The 11061-nt window shown below is 39.7% G+C and overlaps 1 protein-coding gene and 1 long non-coding RNA gene across 3 annotated transcripts; one reads left to right on the top strand and one right to left on the bottom strand.

The window, feature by feature from the left end:
- Positions 1 to 810: 810 nt before the first annotated feature.
- Positions 811 to 8952, bottom strand: LOC100382695 (uncharacterized). 2 transcript variants are annotated; one of them, XM_020538229.2, is made up of 9 exons: positions 8770 to 8952; positions 8572 to 8685; positions 7464 to 7814; positions 5236 to 5304; positions 5077 to 5148; positions 4742 to 4870; positions 4380 to 4460; positions 3380 to 3562; positions 811 to 1737 (listed from the first exon to the last, which is right to left on the bottom strand). In XM_020538229.2, the coding sequence occupies exons 1-9, from the start codon at positions 8809 to 8811 to the stop codon at positions 1024 to 1026; spliced, it is 1755 nt and encodes a 584-aa protein (XP_020393818.1). In that variant the 5' UTR covers positions 8812 to 8952; the 3' UTR covers positions 811 to 1023. The 2 variants fall into 2 exon arrangements, with proteins under 2 accessions (XP_020393818.1, NP_001168890.2); NM_001175419.2 differs by having other exon boundaries at positions 859 to 1737; positions 5236 to 5295; positions 8770 to 8939.
- LOC118476055 (uncharacterized) lies at positions 5077 to 9110 on the top strand. The gene is made up of 2 exons (XR_004855327.1): positions 5077 to 7604; positions 8434 to 9110. It is a non-coding gene; the product is annotated as an uncharacterized lncRNA (long non-coding RNA).
- Positions 9111 to 11061: the final 1951 nt, after the last annotated feature.

The raw sequence follows: 11061 nt of genomic DNA, 5'->3' as shown, positions 1-11061 counted from the left end.
AGGCGATGTGGTGCATCCTATGGTAGAGATAGCCTCTGCTATTATTTAGGAAACCGATTAAAAGGAAACTATTCCTGACTTATCTCCCAAGGGATCCTGATTTCTTCCCCTAATCAGGCACTGATTGGCTCTACTTCTTTTTCTGGCGCTCTGATTGGCTCTGCTGCTATTTCTGGCGCCTCTTCTCTTTTCTTGCGCCTTGTGAACTAGTGGCCCACAAAAGCATCTATAACAGCTCACATTTATATGATCGCAAATTATAAATAGCGAGACCAACCTTCTTCAAATGAACCGAGAAACGAAAAACCCTTTCTGATAAATAAGAAACATGAAAATCCTTCGCAGAACCACCAATGAAGGATTGAAGAAGAAAACTCAGTCGTAACTTAGATCGTCGAAACGAGATCACAAGGGAAAAAAAAGCACGACGGACATTACCCGGATGATAGTTGAGTGGGAGACTAAGGTTATTCCAAAGGTTTGCTTGGAAGGAGAGAGCCGGTTGATAATCCAGGGATAATCCAACGAGTGAATCGAGGAGAGACCCATCCACCCCCCCTAATAAGTGGTCCAAATATACTGCAGATGCTGCCCGAACCGTAAGTTGTTTAAGTTTTTGTTAAAAATCCCAACTACATGCATTCAGGTATGTGAACTGCATAGGGTCAATCTGTATGTGTGCAACAAATCATATATTGCTACGTAATGGGTCGTTTGTCTCTCTCCGACATGAGACTAAAATGTGTCAGATCAGAAAACAATGGTGAAGCAAACCTAGCCGTGGTCCCGTGGAGTAAATTCTCAGATAAGTTACCGAAAACTATGGTCAAAGTAACAATAGACAGCTTGGAAAGGCACATGTATTTATTGATCGCAAAACATAACCCGACTCTTAAACCCAAAAACCAGGTTCCCAACACTGGTTCTGACCAATGCATGCTCACAGGCTAACAACACATAGCTAATTAAGAAGTCAGCAACTCACAATTTTGAGCTATGTCAGCCTGGTGTTAGTTATGAACCCTACAGGTGTAGCCTAGGCAAGTTCAGATCGGACATAGTTGCCTGCCTACCTGAATTGAGAATGACATTTGTCCAATTGGACGACCTGTGCACAATTCTAGAGGGTATTTGGTCGCTGTCGTCGCCTCCCGAGGCTTCATACCCACCGCTTGTCGACCTCGAAAGTGCAATAGTCTTCTGAGCAGTTGACTCTGAGGCTGCAAGTGACATGAAGCTTCGGAGTTCATCTGCTCCTGACATGGAGATACGGAAGGGGTGGAGATCAGGTGACTCCAAGCTACTCTCCGGTGATGAAGTAAGGTTGAGGTTCATGATAGACGTCACAGCACTGGGTTGGTAGTCACTCCTGGCCTCGTGCTGCAATGGGGCTAAGCTAGCGGGTGTTTCCATCATCATGTCGCTCAAATTACCGTCGGTTCCACTTGCGGATGTCCTTGCCATGGGATCCGGAGATTGTTCAGGTACAGGTAGGAACACCCTGCTTTTGTCTGTTCTCTTGTCAGGTTTAAGAATATTCCCCCGCCTTGTGATCGGCTGGAGGACTTTAGATCTCTTCTTGGCCTCAACAGCTGCCTTCGTGACGTCCTCTGCGTTAAGGCGAGCCAGTGACCATGTGCTGATTTTTACAGCTCCTGGTGGTTTCCTTTTGCTTCCTTCGTCTTTCCTGGCCTTCTTGCCAGTGGAATTCTGTGGCATATCCGGATGAAAAACATCCTGCAGAAAAATGGGATGAGCAATGAGTATGTGACACACACACCTAGTATTAAAGAGCGAAAACCAAAATTTTCTTATTTCTGTTTATCTCTCCTCTGTCCATCCCTCACTACTCTTTTATCCCTTGATCCGTTGACACTCTCATCAATCTCATTTAACTCGACCTCCCACGGCATTATATTAAGAAAGTCTTCTCACGCAGGTCGAGAAAACTCCCGAAACCCGCCCCACCCATATACAGCGGCACCATAGCCTATGTGAAAACGACCGGGACTAAGGCTGGGGCCGAGCCTTATACATGTGCTTTAGCGTGGGACAGACAAGAAGATTTTTTTAACCACAACCTGAAAATTCGCTCTCATAGGGAGTCGAACCCAGAACAACCTGAGGAGTGCTAATTAGACCACCAACCAACTCAGCTAGAGACCCTTTCGACATCAATCTCATTTAGAGTTTGGAGCTGCCTATCTCTCATTCTCTTCTCCGTCCATCCCTCGTTACTCTCTTCTTGGTTGTTCCTCACTCTCACCCTTCTCCCTTTAAATTTGGAGCTCCAAAACCTTAGTTGGCACAGCACCACCCATATTATGGTCTAGCCGCCTAAGCCCGTTCGCATCGCAGCATGCATGAGGGTGGCAACCTTCTAACTTCCTTAAACTCATAGCAAGTGCATACAATAGCCACCTATTTTAGTGGAGACAATCTCCTATCAATTTCACTTATTACACTAGCATTTATTCTGGGTCTTGAAAAGCCAAGTTAAATCCAACAAAAAATAACTAGCACATTAGCATTGGCATGAGCACCACACAAATTGTATGTCCTATTGTAACGCATAGACATGTTTGCTAGTTATTATTAAAAACATGAAGTTTTCATCTACTTAGTCTCTGATGTACTTCAATTATTACTATTTTATATATGAAAATGGTTGTAAAATATTTAATATTATTATGTTGCAAAAATATTTTAGTAACAAACAAAAGGATACAATTTCCACATGACCAATCCACATAACCCTGTTTAAACTGGTGGTCAGCATTAGGGAGATTAACTGCACTAAGCGTATCGAGATTGATCTTCACTCTCGGTGACATCAAGGTTCTGCATGTCTCCACAATGTTAGAGTTCACTGATATCTTTATCAAAGAGCTTTCGACCTCCATCTCCAGCAGGTCCAGCCTCAATGTCTGCATTGCCAGCACTTCAACTGCAGGGGCATTCTAGACAAAAGGGTGGTGCTCTCTTGCTGGGCCTGTGTGCCCCTACTGGACCTTTTGAGCTCTATATGGCTAGGTTAATAGGCAAGGATCACTGTTGATTGGTTCTCTTGCTATAAACCCAGGTCATCCTTACCTATATATGTGTACCTTCGTATCCTACAGAACCAATCTACTATTCCATGTGCCTAATACAACTTACTGGCACAATTAAAGATCACATGAAAAACACACCGACAACATATCCTTTTAGTCCCAACCATGTGAGGGTATACCCTACAGATGGCCAAACGAGAGCCACATGAAGCGTAGTATAGCAATTTAGAATCGTTGCCTCTTAGTTCAGCGTCCTAGTCAGTTCACAAAGAAAAATGATAAATCAATACACTAGTCTTGATAGATTGATGCGGTAGTGATCATACCTGATCTTCAACTAATAGTCTTGGTGGAGTACACCATGATCCACGATGAAGTGGACCAAAAGAGCTACTGGTACTAAGTCCTGTGATAGAGCTAATGATGGATATCTGTGGGCTCTGGTGCTCCGAATGTTCTTGTTGCTCTTGCTCTCTCAAAGCTACAATATAATCGTATGTACTAATTCCCTGCACTCATGTTGTTAAGGGGAATGTGATAATTAGTATTTTCACTTGAATTCAGCCTGAAAGATTAATGATACGAAAATTTAGGTTGTAACAAAAAGGTCATGCTTACAATGAACTAAGAAGTTCAAACATGCTCTCTCCAAGATTTTAATTTAAAACCAGTTATTCTTTCCAGCAAGTTAATGATACGAAAATTTAGGTTGTAACAAAAAGGTGATGCTTACATGAACTAAGAAGTTCAAACATGCTCTCTCAAAGATTTTAATTTAAAACCAATTATTCTTTCCAGCAAGTTAAATATATTACTTTAGTTGGCTCTCTATCAGCTTATGCATAAATGAAAAACTGCTCTTAAGAAATGAAGACGCCACATATTTATCAATAGAGGCAATGTAAGTGGAAAGAGAAACCAAATGCATTTCACAATTCTTGCAGCTTGAAACAATAGTTATGATCATTAAGATGAGATGGAAGATTAAAAACTCCATGAGATAGGTTCAACTCAAAAGCTTAAGCTAATAGAAAAATGTGGACATGGATTCCTCAGTTCTCCAATGCGAAAATAGGAGTCAACTGTAATTATTCTATTTAATTGTGCCCGCTAGGATTTGGACTCCGAGACCTCCGACACTCATACCATATCGAGTTGCATGCACCTAGCGGTAGAGTTCAACCGCTTAAGTTGATAGGAAAAGGTGGACAGTTCACTTATACCTCAATAATATATTACAGATAATTAAATATAACACATAGGAAATGTAAAATATTAAACAAAAAACCATTCTTGTTTCTCAAATATAGCAACTGAGAGACTCACTTTCTTGATAAGAAGAATGTGGAAGCATAGAAGTTGTGAGAGTGGTATTGTTGCAACCATCGCTAGCAATGTACATGTCACCTGCAAAAGTAATTTTGTGTTAGAATGCAATAAAATTTGTTCTGAGGTACTTAACAGCATTGTATACTAGATATTTTTCACAATAAAAATTCCTTTTTTATCCATATTTCAACAAAACGAATGAAAACAACAGTTTATGTGCAACCAATATATATCCTGCCTAGGTTTCAATGGCATGGAGAGAGCAATGGGAACATCAATTAATACAATTGAGATATGAAAATAACTTTGTTACAAATGACAAAGAAAACGTGTGAAAGTTTCCTTATTAATAAGCTCACCACGACAATTACAAAAGCCACAACTGAGAAGCTGCTTCCAAGTTTTGAGGTTATCTGCCCAGAGAATTCTCCCCGCTTCATAAAGAAAAGAATCAACACAAGAGCACCCACTAACCACTTCATTATAAGCTGTTCATGTACAAACCATGCAGACCAATCAATGATCAACTAGATAAAAAGAACATGGAACAACAATGTTGACTACATGGTGCATACTGGATTCTGGGTTTTCACTATTGCATTGTTAGTAATAAAGAAAAAGATAAAATTAGTACTCATGTAGTAGCTTTACATCCTAATGCTTGTCAAAGCTTTTGGTGATTGTTTGTACTTACCAAGAGAACTGCTGAAGCCAATAGGATGAAGAATCCTTTGTAGTTTCTTTTTCCTATGCAATTGTTGAGCCACTACATAACGCAACTACAGAATATTACTAAAATAACATTTCTTTAAAGGGACGGCAATGTTTCAAACAACATTATGATAAATCTTACCCTACAGTGGTGGTCAAAGCCATCGACACACTTGTTACAAACCCTACAATGCTTACTGTGCTGCAAGACCTGCACAAAATAGCCATAGATTTATACTAACTCCAGTCACAAATAAGTGACAATTGTTCCAAAATTTCACTACAAACACATTGGGTTTGAGTCTTTGGAAATCACACAAATAGATTTGTCTTGAAAGGCAGTTTCATAATGTAGACTTTTCTATATTTTATAGATATATGATAAAAATTCAACGTTTGGAACATTGCTTCAGTTCCAGAATGTAAGATGTTTCAGTTCTGTCCTTAGTCAAACTTCTCTAACTTTGGTTGAGGTTATAGAAAATACATATTGACATTTACAACCAAATAAACACATTTCCAATTTTATGGTGGATATGAAACTAATTGATGTTACAGTAATGGTGCATTTTCCTTAACTTAGTCTGTCATGGGGCGGCAGCCCAGAACATGGAGGCCCATAGGGGTAAGCTCATGATTAGGATTAGTGGATAAAGATTAGATTAGATAAGATTGAGTTAGTTACATGGGATTAGATTATATAAGATTGAGTTAGTTAGTTACTTAGAATTAGATTAGATATAATTGAGTTAGTTACTTGGGATTAGATTAGATAAGATTGAGTTCGTTACATGGAAACCAAGTCTTTCTTCTATCTATATAAGGATTAGTTCCAGATCTCTACAATAGTCTAGTCCCCCCCCCCCAAGCTGACTCCGCCCGGCTATCTTCCCGGCGCTGTTTATCCCGTTATGAACTAGGATTCATAACATCGGGTATCATGAGCCAGGGATCCTTTCCCATGACTTCTGTTGCGGACGATCTCCGCACCTGACGTGAGGAGCTCGCTCGTGCCAGGGCAGATCTAGAGCAGGTCCGATGTACTATTGTCCAGCTCCGTAATCTACTCGCAGCAAAGGTGGAGTTTGACCGCCGATCAGCGGCGGCAACGCGACTATAGGCGACTGCACGTGGCTTCCTAGCGCGGTGTCCAGTGCGGCAAGTTGCGGTAGCGACGCGGCTGCAGGCAGCGGCACACAGCTTCCTGGCTCGTCGTCAAGCACAACAAGTGGCAACGGCAGCGTGGCTACAAGCTGCGGTTCGCCATTCCCTGGCACGGCGACTTGCATCGCTATTGCGCGTTGAACGACACGCAACACATGGGGTGGCAAGGCCTTCAGCAGGGTTGGCCGATCCTCCACTCTAGTTCACCGTTCTGATCCATAGCCATGTGGACAACAAGAACACATCTGGTTGGGTGGTGTTGTCTCCACTGGAACTCACGGCAACTCAGGGCGTATGACTGGTAAGCTGCCACGTCTTGGCCTTTGTAGCCTGAATGAGGTTGTTCCCATGGGATCCAGGGGGACCAACCTTGGCATATGTTAGGTTCTTTATTTTATTTGCAAATAAATTAAAGCAAAGATGTAAAAGGCTTCTAGTTAGAGTTGCACTTTCACGTGCAAATCAAGTTTGACAGCAAGGGTGTTATCATGCACCCCATTACAGCTCGAGGACGAGTTGTCTTCGTAGGGTGGGGGAATGTCATGGGGCGGTAGCCCAGGGCATGGAGGCCCATAGGGGTAGGCTCAGAGTTAGATTAGTGGATAAAGATTAGATTAGATAAGATTGAGTTAGATGGGATTAAATTAGATAAGATTTAGTTAGTTAGTTACTTGAGATTAATAAATTAGATAAGATTGAGTTAGTTACTTGGTATTAGATTAGATAAGATTGAGTTAGTTACTTGGAGGCCAAGTATTCCTATCTATATAAGGATGAGTTGTACCTCCTTAAGGGGAAATCAATAAAATAAAAATCAATTCCAGATCTCTCCAATAGTCTAGCCCCCTCCAAGCCGACTCCGTCCGGCTATCTTCCCGGCGCTGTTTATCCCGTTATGAATTAGGATTCATAACATAGTCAAAGCTAGAGAAATTTGACTCAAACAACTTACTATTTTAAAAGGAGGGGGTAGTTGACTTCTGATAACCTCAAAACATCACTTATTTGTAATCACAACTCAAAAATGTTGTGGAGCTGTGACTATTTTGTTGGTTTCGAAAGGTATATCATCTGTTTGATGAGAAAAATTCATTTAACAATTGACTTAAGAGGAACTGCACACACGAGGGGCTGAAGAGGAATATTTCAATGATCAAATTGCAACATTGACTCAATGTTGAAAGAGAGATAAATCTGGTGGCATACCTCTGCTTTACACAAGCTGCAGAAAAACATGCCTTCTTCACTTGTGTTCTGTTCTGAAGATTGATCATCTGAGTGGAACCATCTTTTGCATAAGCAAGAAAACGGGAAGTATATCAAGCAAAGAACCCTGGTAAATGTCAGGTATGAAGATGAATCCTTTACTTCAAAATTATTGCTTATATTCTCACTGTTATGAACAACCCTGCAACAATTGCTGAATGACACTCCTTCTGGATATTCGTGAGTTGAACTTCCTTGCTTTTCAGGTGGCCTTTTTGAATTTAAGAAAATGCCTGGATCACCAGGATCTGTTCCAGCACACCATATATATAATAGGATAACGCAGGTGATCTGCAAAATGTCTTAGTACGGTTACTAATCAAATTGAAAAGCAGGAGCAAAGTTCAAAAGATTTCATCTGATTTATTGTTCAGATATTTGATTAATGACACTTCCAAGTTAAGGATTATTTGATAAGAACTGATTGTTCCATACTAACATGAAACACCAATACCACTGTTCTGTCAAGTTAAAAAATGTTAGCTTTAACCATGATAAGTAGTCAACCTTGTCACGAAGTTCACATTCTTAGTGTGAAATAACTGGATCGTTTCACTTTTCATGGACTGGAAAAATCCTTTGCAAAACAAAGAAAGCTCTGGTGGAAGATGCTCCCTTTGCTTTCTCTCTCTTGAATTGTTATGAGAAGATTAGAGGCCTAATACCATTGTGAACAAGTTTTGCCACTGATTGTACAATGTTACAATCAGAACATGTATGCACATATTATGGTGACCTACACTAACCTGAAATGATAATTTTGGCTTCATTACTCAACATACACCAACATACACTGTAGGCAGAACTCTTTACTGTTAGTTGTGCTTGTGTTTTCAATCTTTGCTCATGTCACATTAATATTTGTATCAACTACCAAAGCATAGAATACTCCTCACTGCACATACTACAGATGTAAAGAAAGACACAGAGGTGAAGTGCGCAAAAGGAAATGAAGATCTAAGTAACCACTCTAAAGAAGGATCGATCACACACACAAGAGGGCTGTTTGAAACAGAAGGGGGACAACACAATGATGTCAGCTGTTCACCAGTGGGGTATAGAGGCCCATGAGCAAATACTGCAGCCTATCTCCACCAACAAAGGGAACAAAGAAGACGTAGAAAGCGAATCCGAGCGCCAGGAAGACCGCTATCGCCACCACCTGCAGCACTTGCCCACATCAGAAACAAGGCTGCAACAGCAAGGAAGTAGAACGCCACGGAGAAGCACGACGCAAGAAGCGGACCTGGAGAGGATGGTAGGGTAGCTGCCACCCGTGCCTCCTCATCGCCAACAAGGAAGGAAGGAGCCCTCAGAGAAATGAGTCCGCCCCGAGGCAGGGAGTAAATGGCGGCGGCGCTCGCAGCTGCCGGGGAGCACCAAAATGCGAAATCAAAGAGGGAAGCCTTCCGGTGGACCGTGGGTTAAAATTATTAACACACTGATAGACAGTTGGCTATAAAATTATTAGGTCCCGTCTGTTTTCTTTTATTTTTATGAATTGAAATCTTATTAATGAAATAGGCAATTTTTTTAGAACGTGACATTTCACCATTTTCTAAAGTTATCATATAAATCTATCTCAAATTTATAGTGTGAAAGATAGAAATTGATTCTATAGATTTACATACTATTTTTCTGATGTACAACTTATATCACACTCTTCTACTTGCTTCGCTATAACATAAATGTACTATATAATTATCTCTCTCATATGATTTAGGATAACATATAAATATATTATATATATAAATATATGAACTTAATTAGTTTTTTTTTCTAAATTATAATTATTAAAATGGAATTCAATTCCAACGAAACAAACAAACGGGGACTTAGTGAAATTAGCTAACTAACAAATAGATAACTAAAGAGGTGTTTAAATGTACTATAACTAATAATTAGTTATTAAAATTAGTTAGAAACATCCAAACAGTCTAGTTAATAGTTCAACTATTAGTCACTTTTAGCAAATTCGCTAATATTAACTCCGTTCTCGAATATTTGTCGCTCGCTATTTCATTTTTAAACTAAACAGCGACAAATAAAAAAGAACGACAGGAGTATTTAAGTAGCTATTTGTTAGCTAGCTAATTCCACTAGTATGTTTTTAGCCAATTATCTATTAGCTATAGTGCATTGAAACACTCCCTAAGTATTAGCAAATTTGCTTAAAGTAGCTAATAGCTGAATTATTAGTTAGACTGTTTGAATGTCTTTAGCTAATTTTAACAGTTAACTATTAGCTCTAGTGCATTCAAACACTTCTAAATTTTAGTCACTACAAACTTAAGAGCACGAATCTAGATCTAATTTAATAGAAAATACTTCTGTGCCTTTGAGACTGTTTATGCACATTCTGTATAAAACAGGTCATAGATAGGCTCTTTAGAAACTTAAGTCATATTAAGCGTTTGCAGTCTAGTGGTTAAGTAAGGTTATGTTTAGTTTAGATGAATTGGTTCTGTTTAATGAATCATGATTAATTAGCTAACCATATTTAGATGACATACAAGACTTTTAATGAAATAAGTAGGCGTTTACAATATAGGTAATGGTAGCTTTGTCATGAAGTCTCCATGATCTAGTAGGATTGTGACTAACCACATGTGTTCCTTACATATTATGTTGACCTGCTCTCACAGTACATCGGAAGAGTTGGAGCTTGAGAAGTGGGAGAAGAAATCGTTGTGTTTAACTTTGTAGTAGCTTTGATTTAGTAGTTGGTGTTCTTTGGTGAGGTCATGTGATGGGTCCAGGCAATATGCTGCATTTAGTTGTAATAATTAATCGTAACCTCGTTTGAGGCCAAAGTCGGACTATGTTTTCATTATTAAAAAAAGTAATATGGATGGTTTGGGCAGTGAGTTGGTGTACGCGTGTATTTGATTAAGTGGTACTATGGTTAGGTTCTAGGGTTAATTGTTAACATAATACAATTTTCATGTGCTCCTCTAGAACTATCCATGAGTATGATGGATGATCCGTGAAAGCAAACCTGAAAGTGGTATTCTAATTTTGGCTTTTGAATGTCCTCCCACAACATTCTAGTGGTCAACCACACGGTCCATCAGTGCGTCAGACTGTTCTGTGAGAAAGGTCGTCCGAGCATGTAGTGACTAGTGTGTTATATTGTTTGTTCTCACAAATGATCCGAAGATGTGTCAGATTGTCTATAAAAATAAGAATATGAGAGAGTGCTTTCAGGTTCTCTAAAATAGAAATATTGGTTGATCCAAGGCTCTCACGGACAGTCCAGAGGAACAATGACCATGGAGGCTATGTGTTGGTTGTGTTTTGATGGAGTGTGAGTTATAGCATACGACCTGGTGTATAGATAGACAATGTTTCTGGACATTTTCAAAACTCATGTTCTTGGTGACCTTAGGTGATGAGTCATATATCGTGGATGATATTTACCATGCATGTGCATGGGGTCTGTAACACCTTGGAATCCCCATAGTTCAAAGGACGTCATTAAACCCCTAAACCAACAAACAACAAGTACTAGTAGAAGTAAAACATATAAAATTTCAAC

Source organism: Zea mays, chromosome 1, assembly GCF_902167145.1.
Source record: "Zea mays cultivar B73 chromosome 1, Zm-B73-REFERENCE-NAM-5.0, whole genome shotgun sequence".
In the NCBI taxonomy this organism is placed as follows: Eukaryota; Viridiplantae; Streptophyta; class Magnoliopsida; order Poales; family Poaceae; genus Zea; species Zea mays.
The sequence above is the reverse complement of the archived record's forward strand: the minus strand, read 5'-3'. Positions and strand labels throughout refer to the sequence as shown.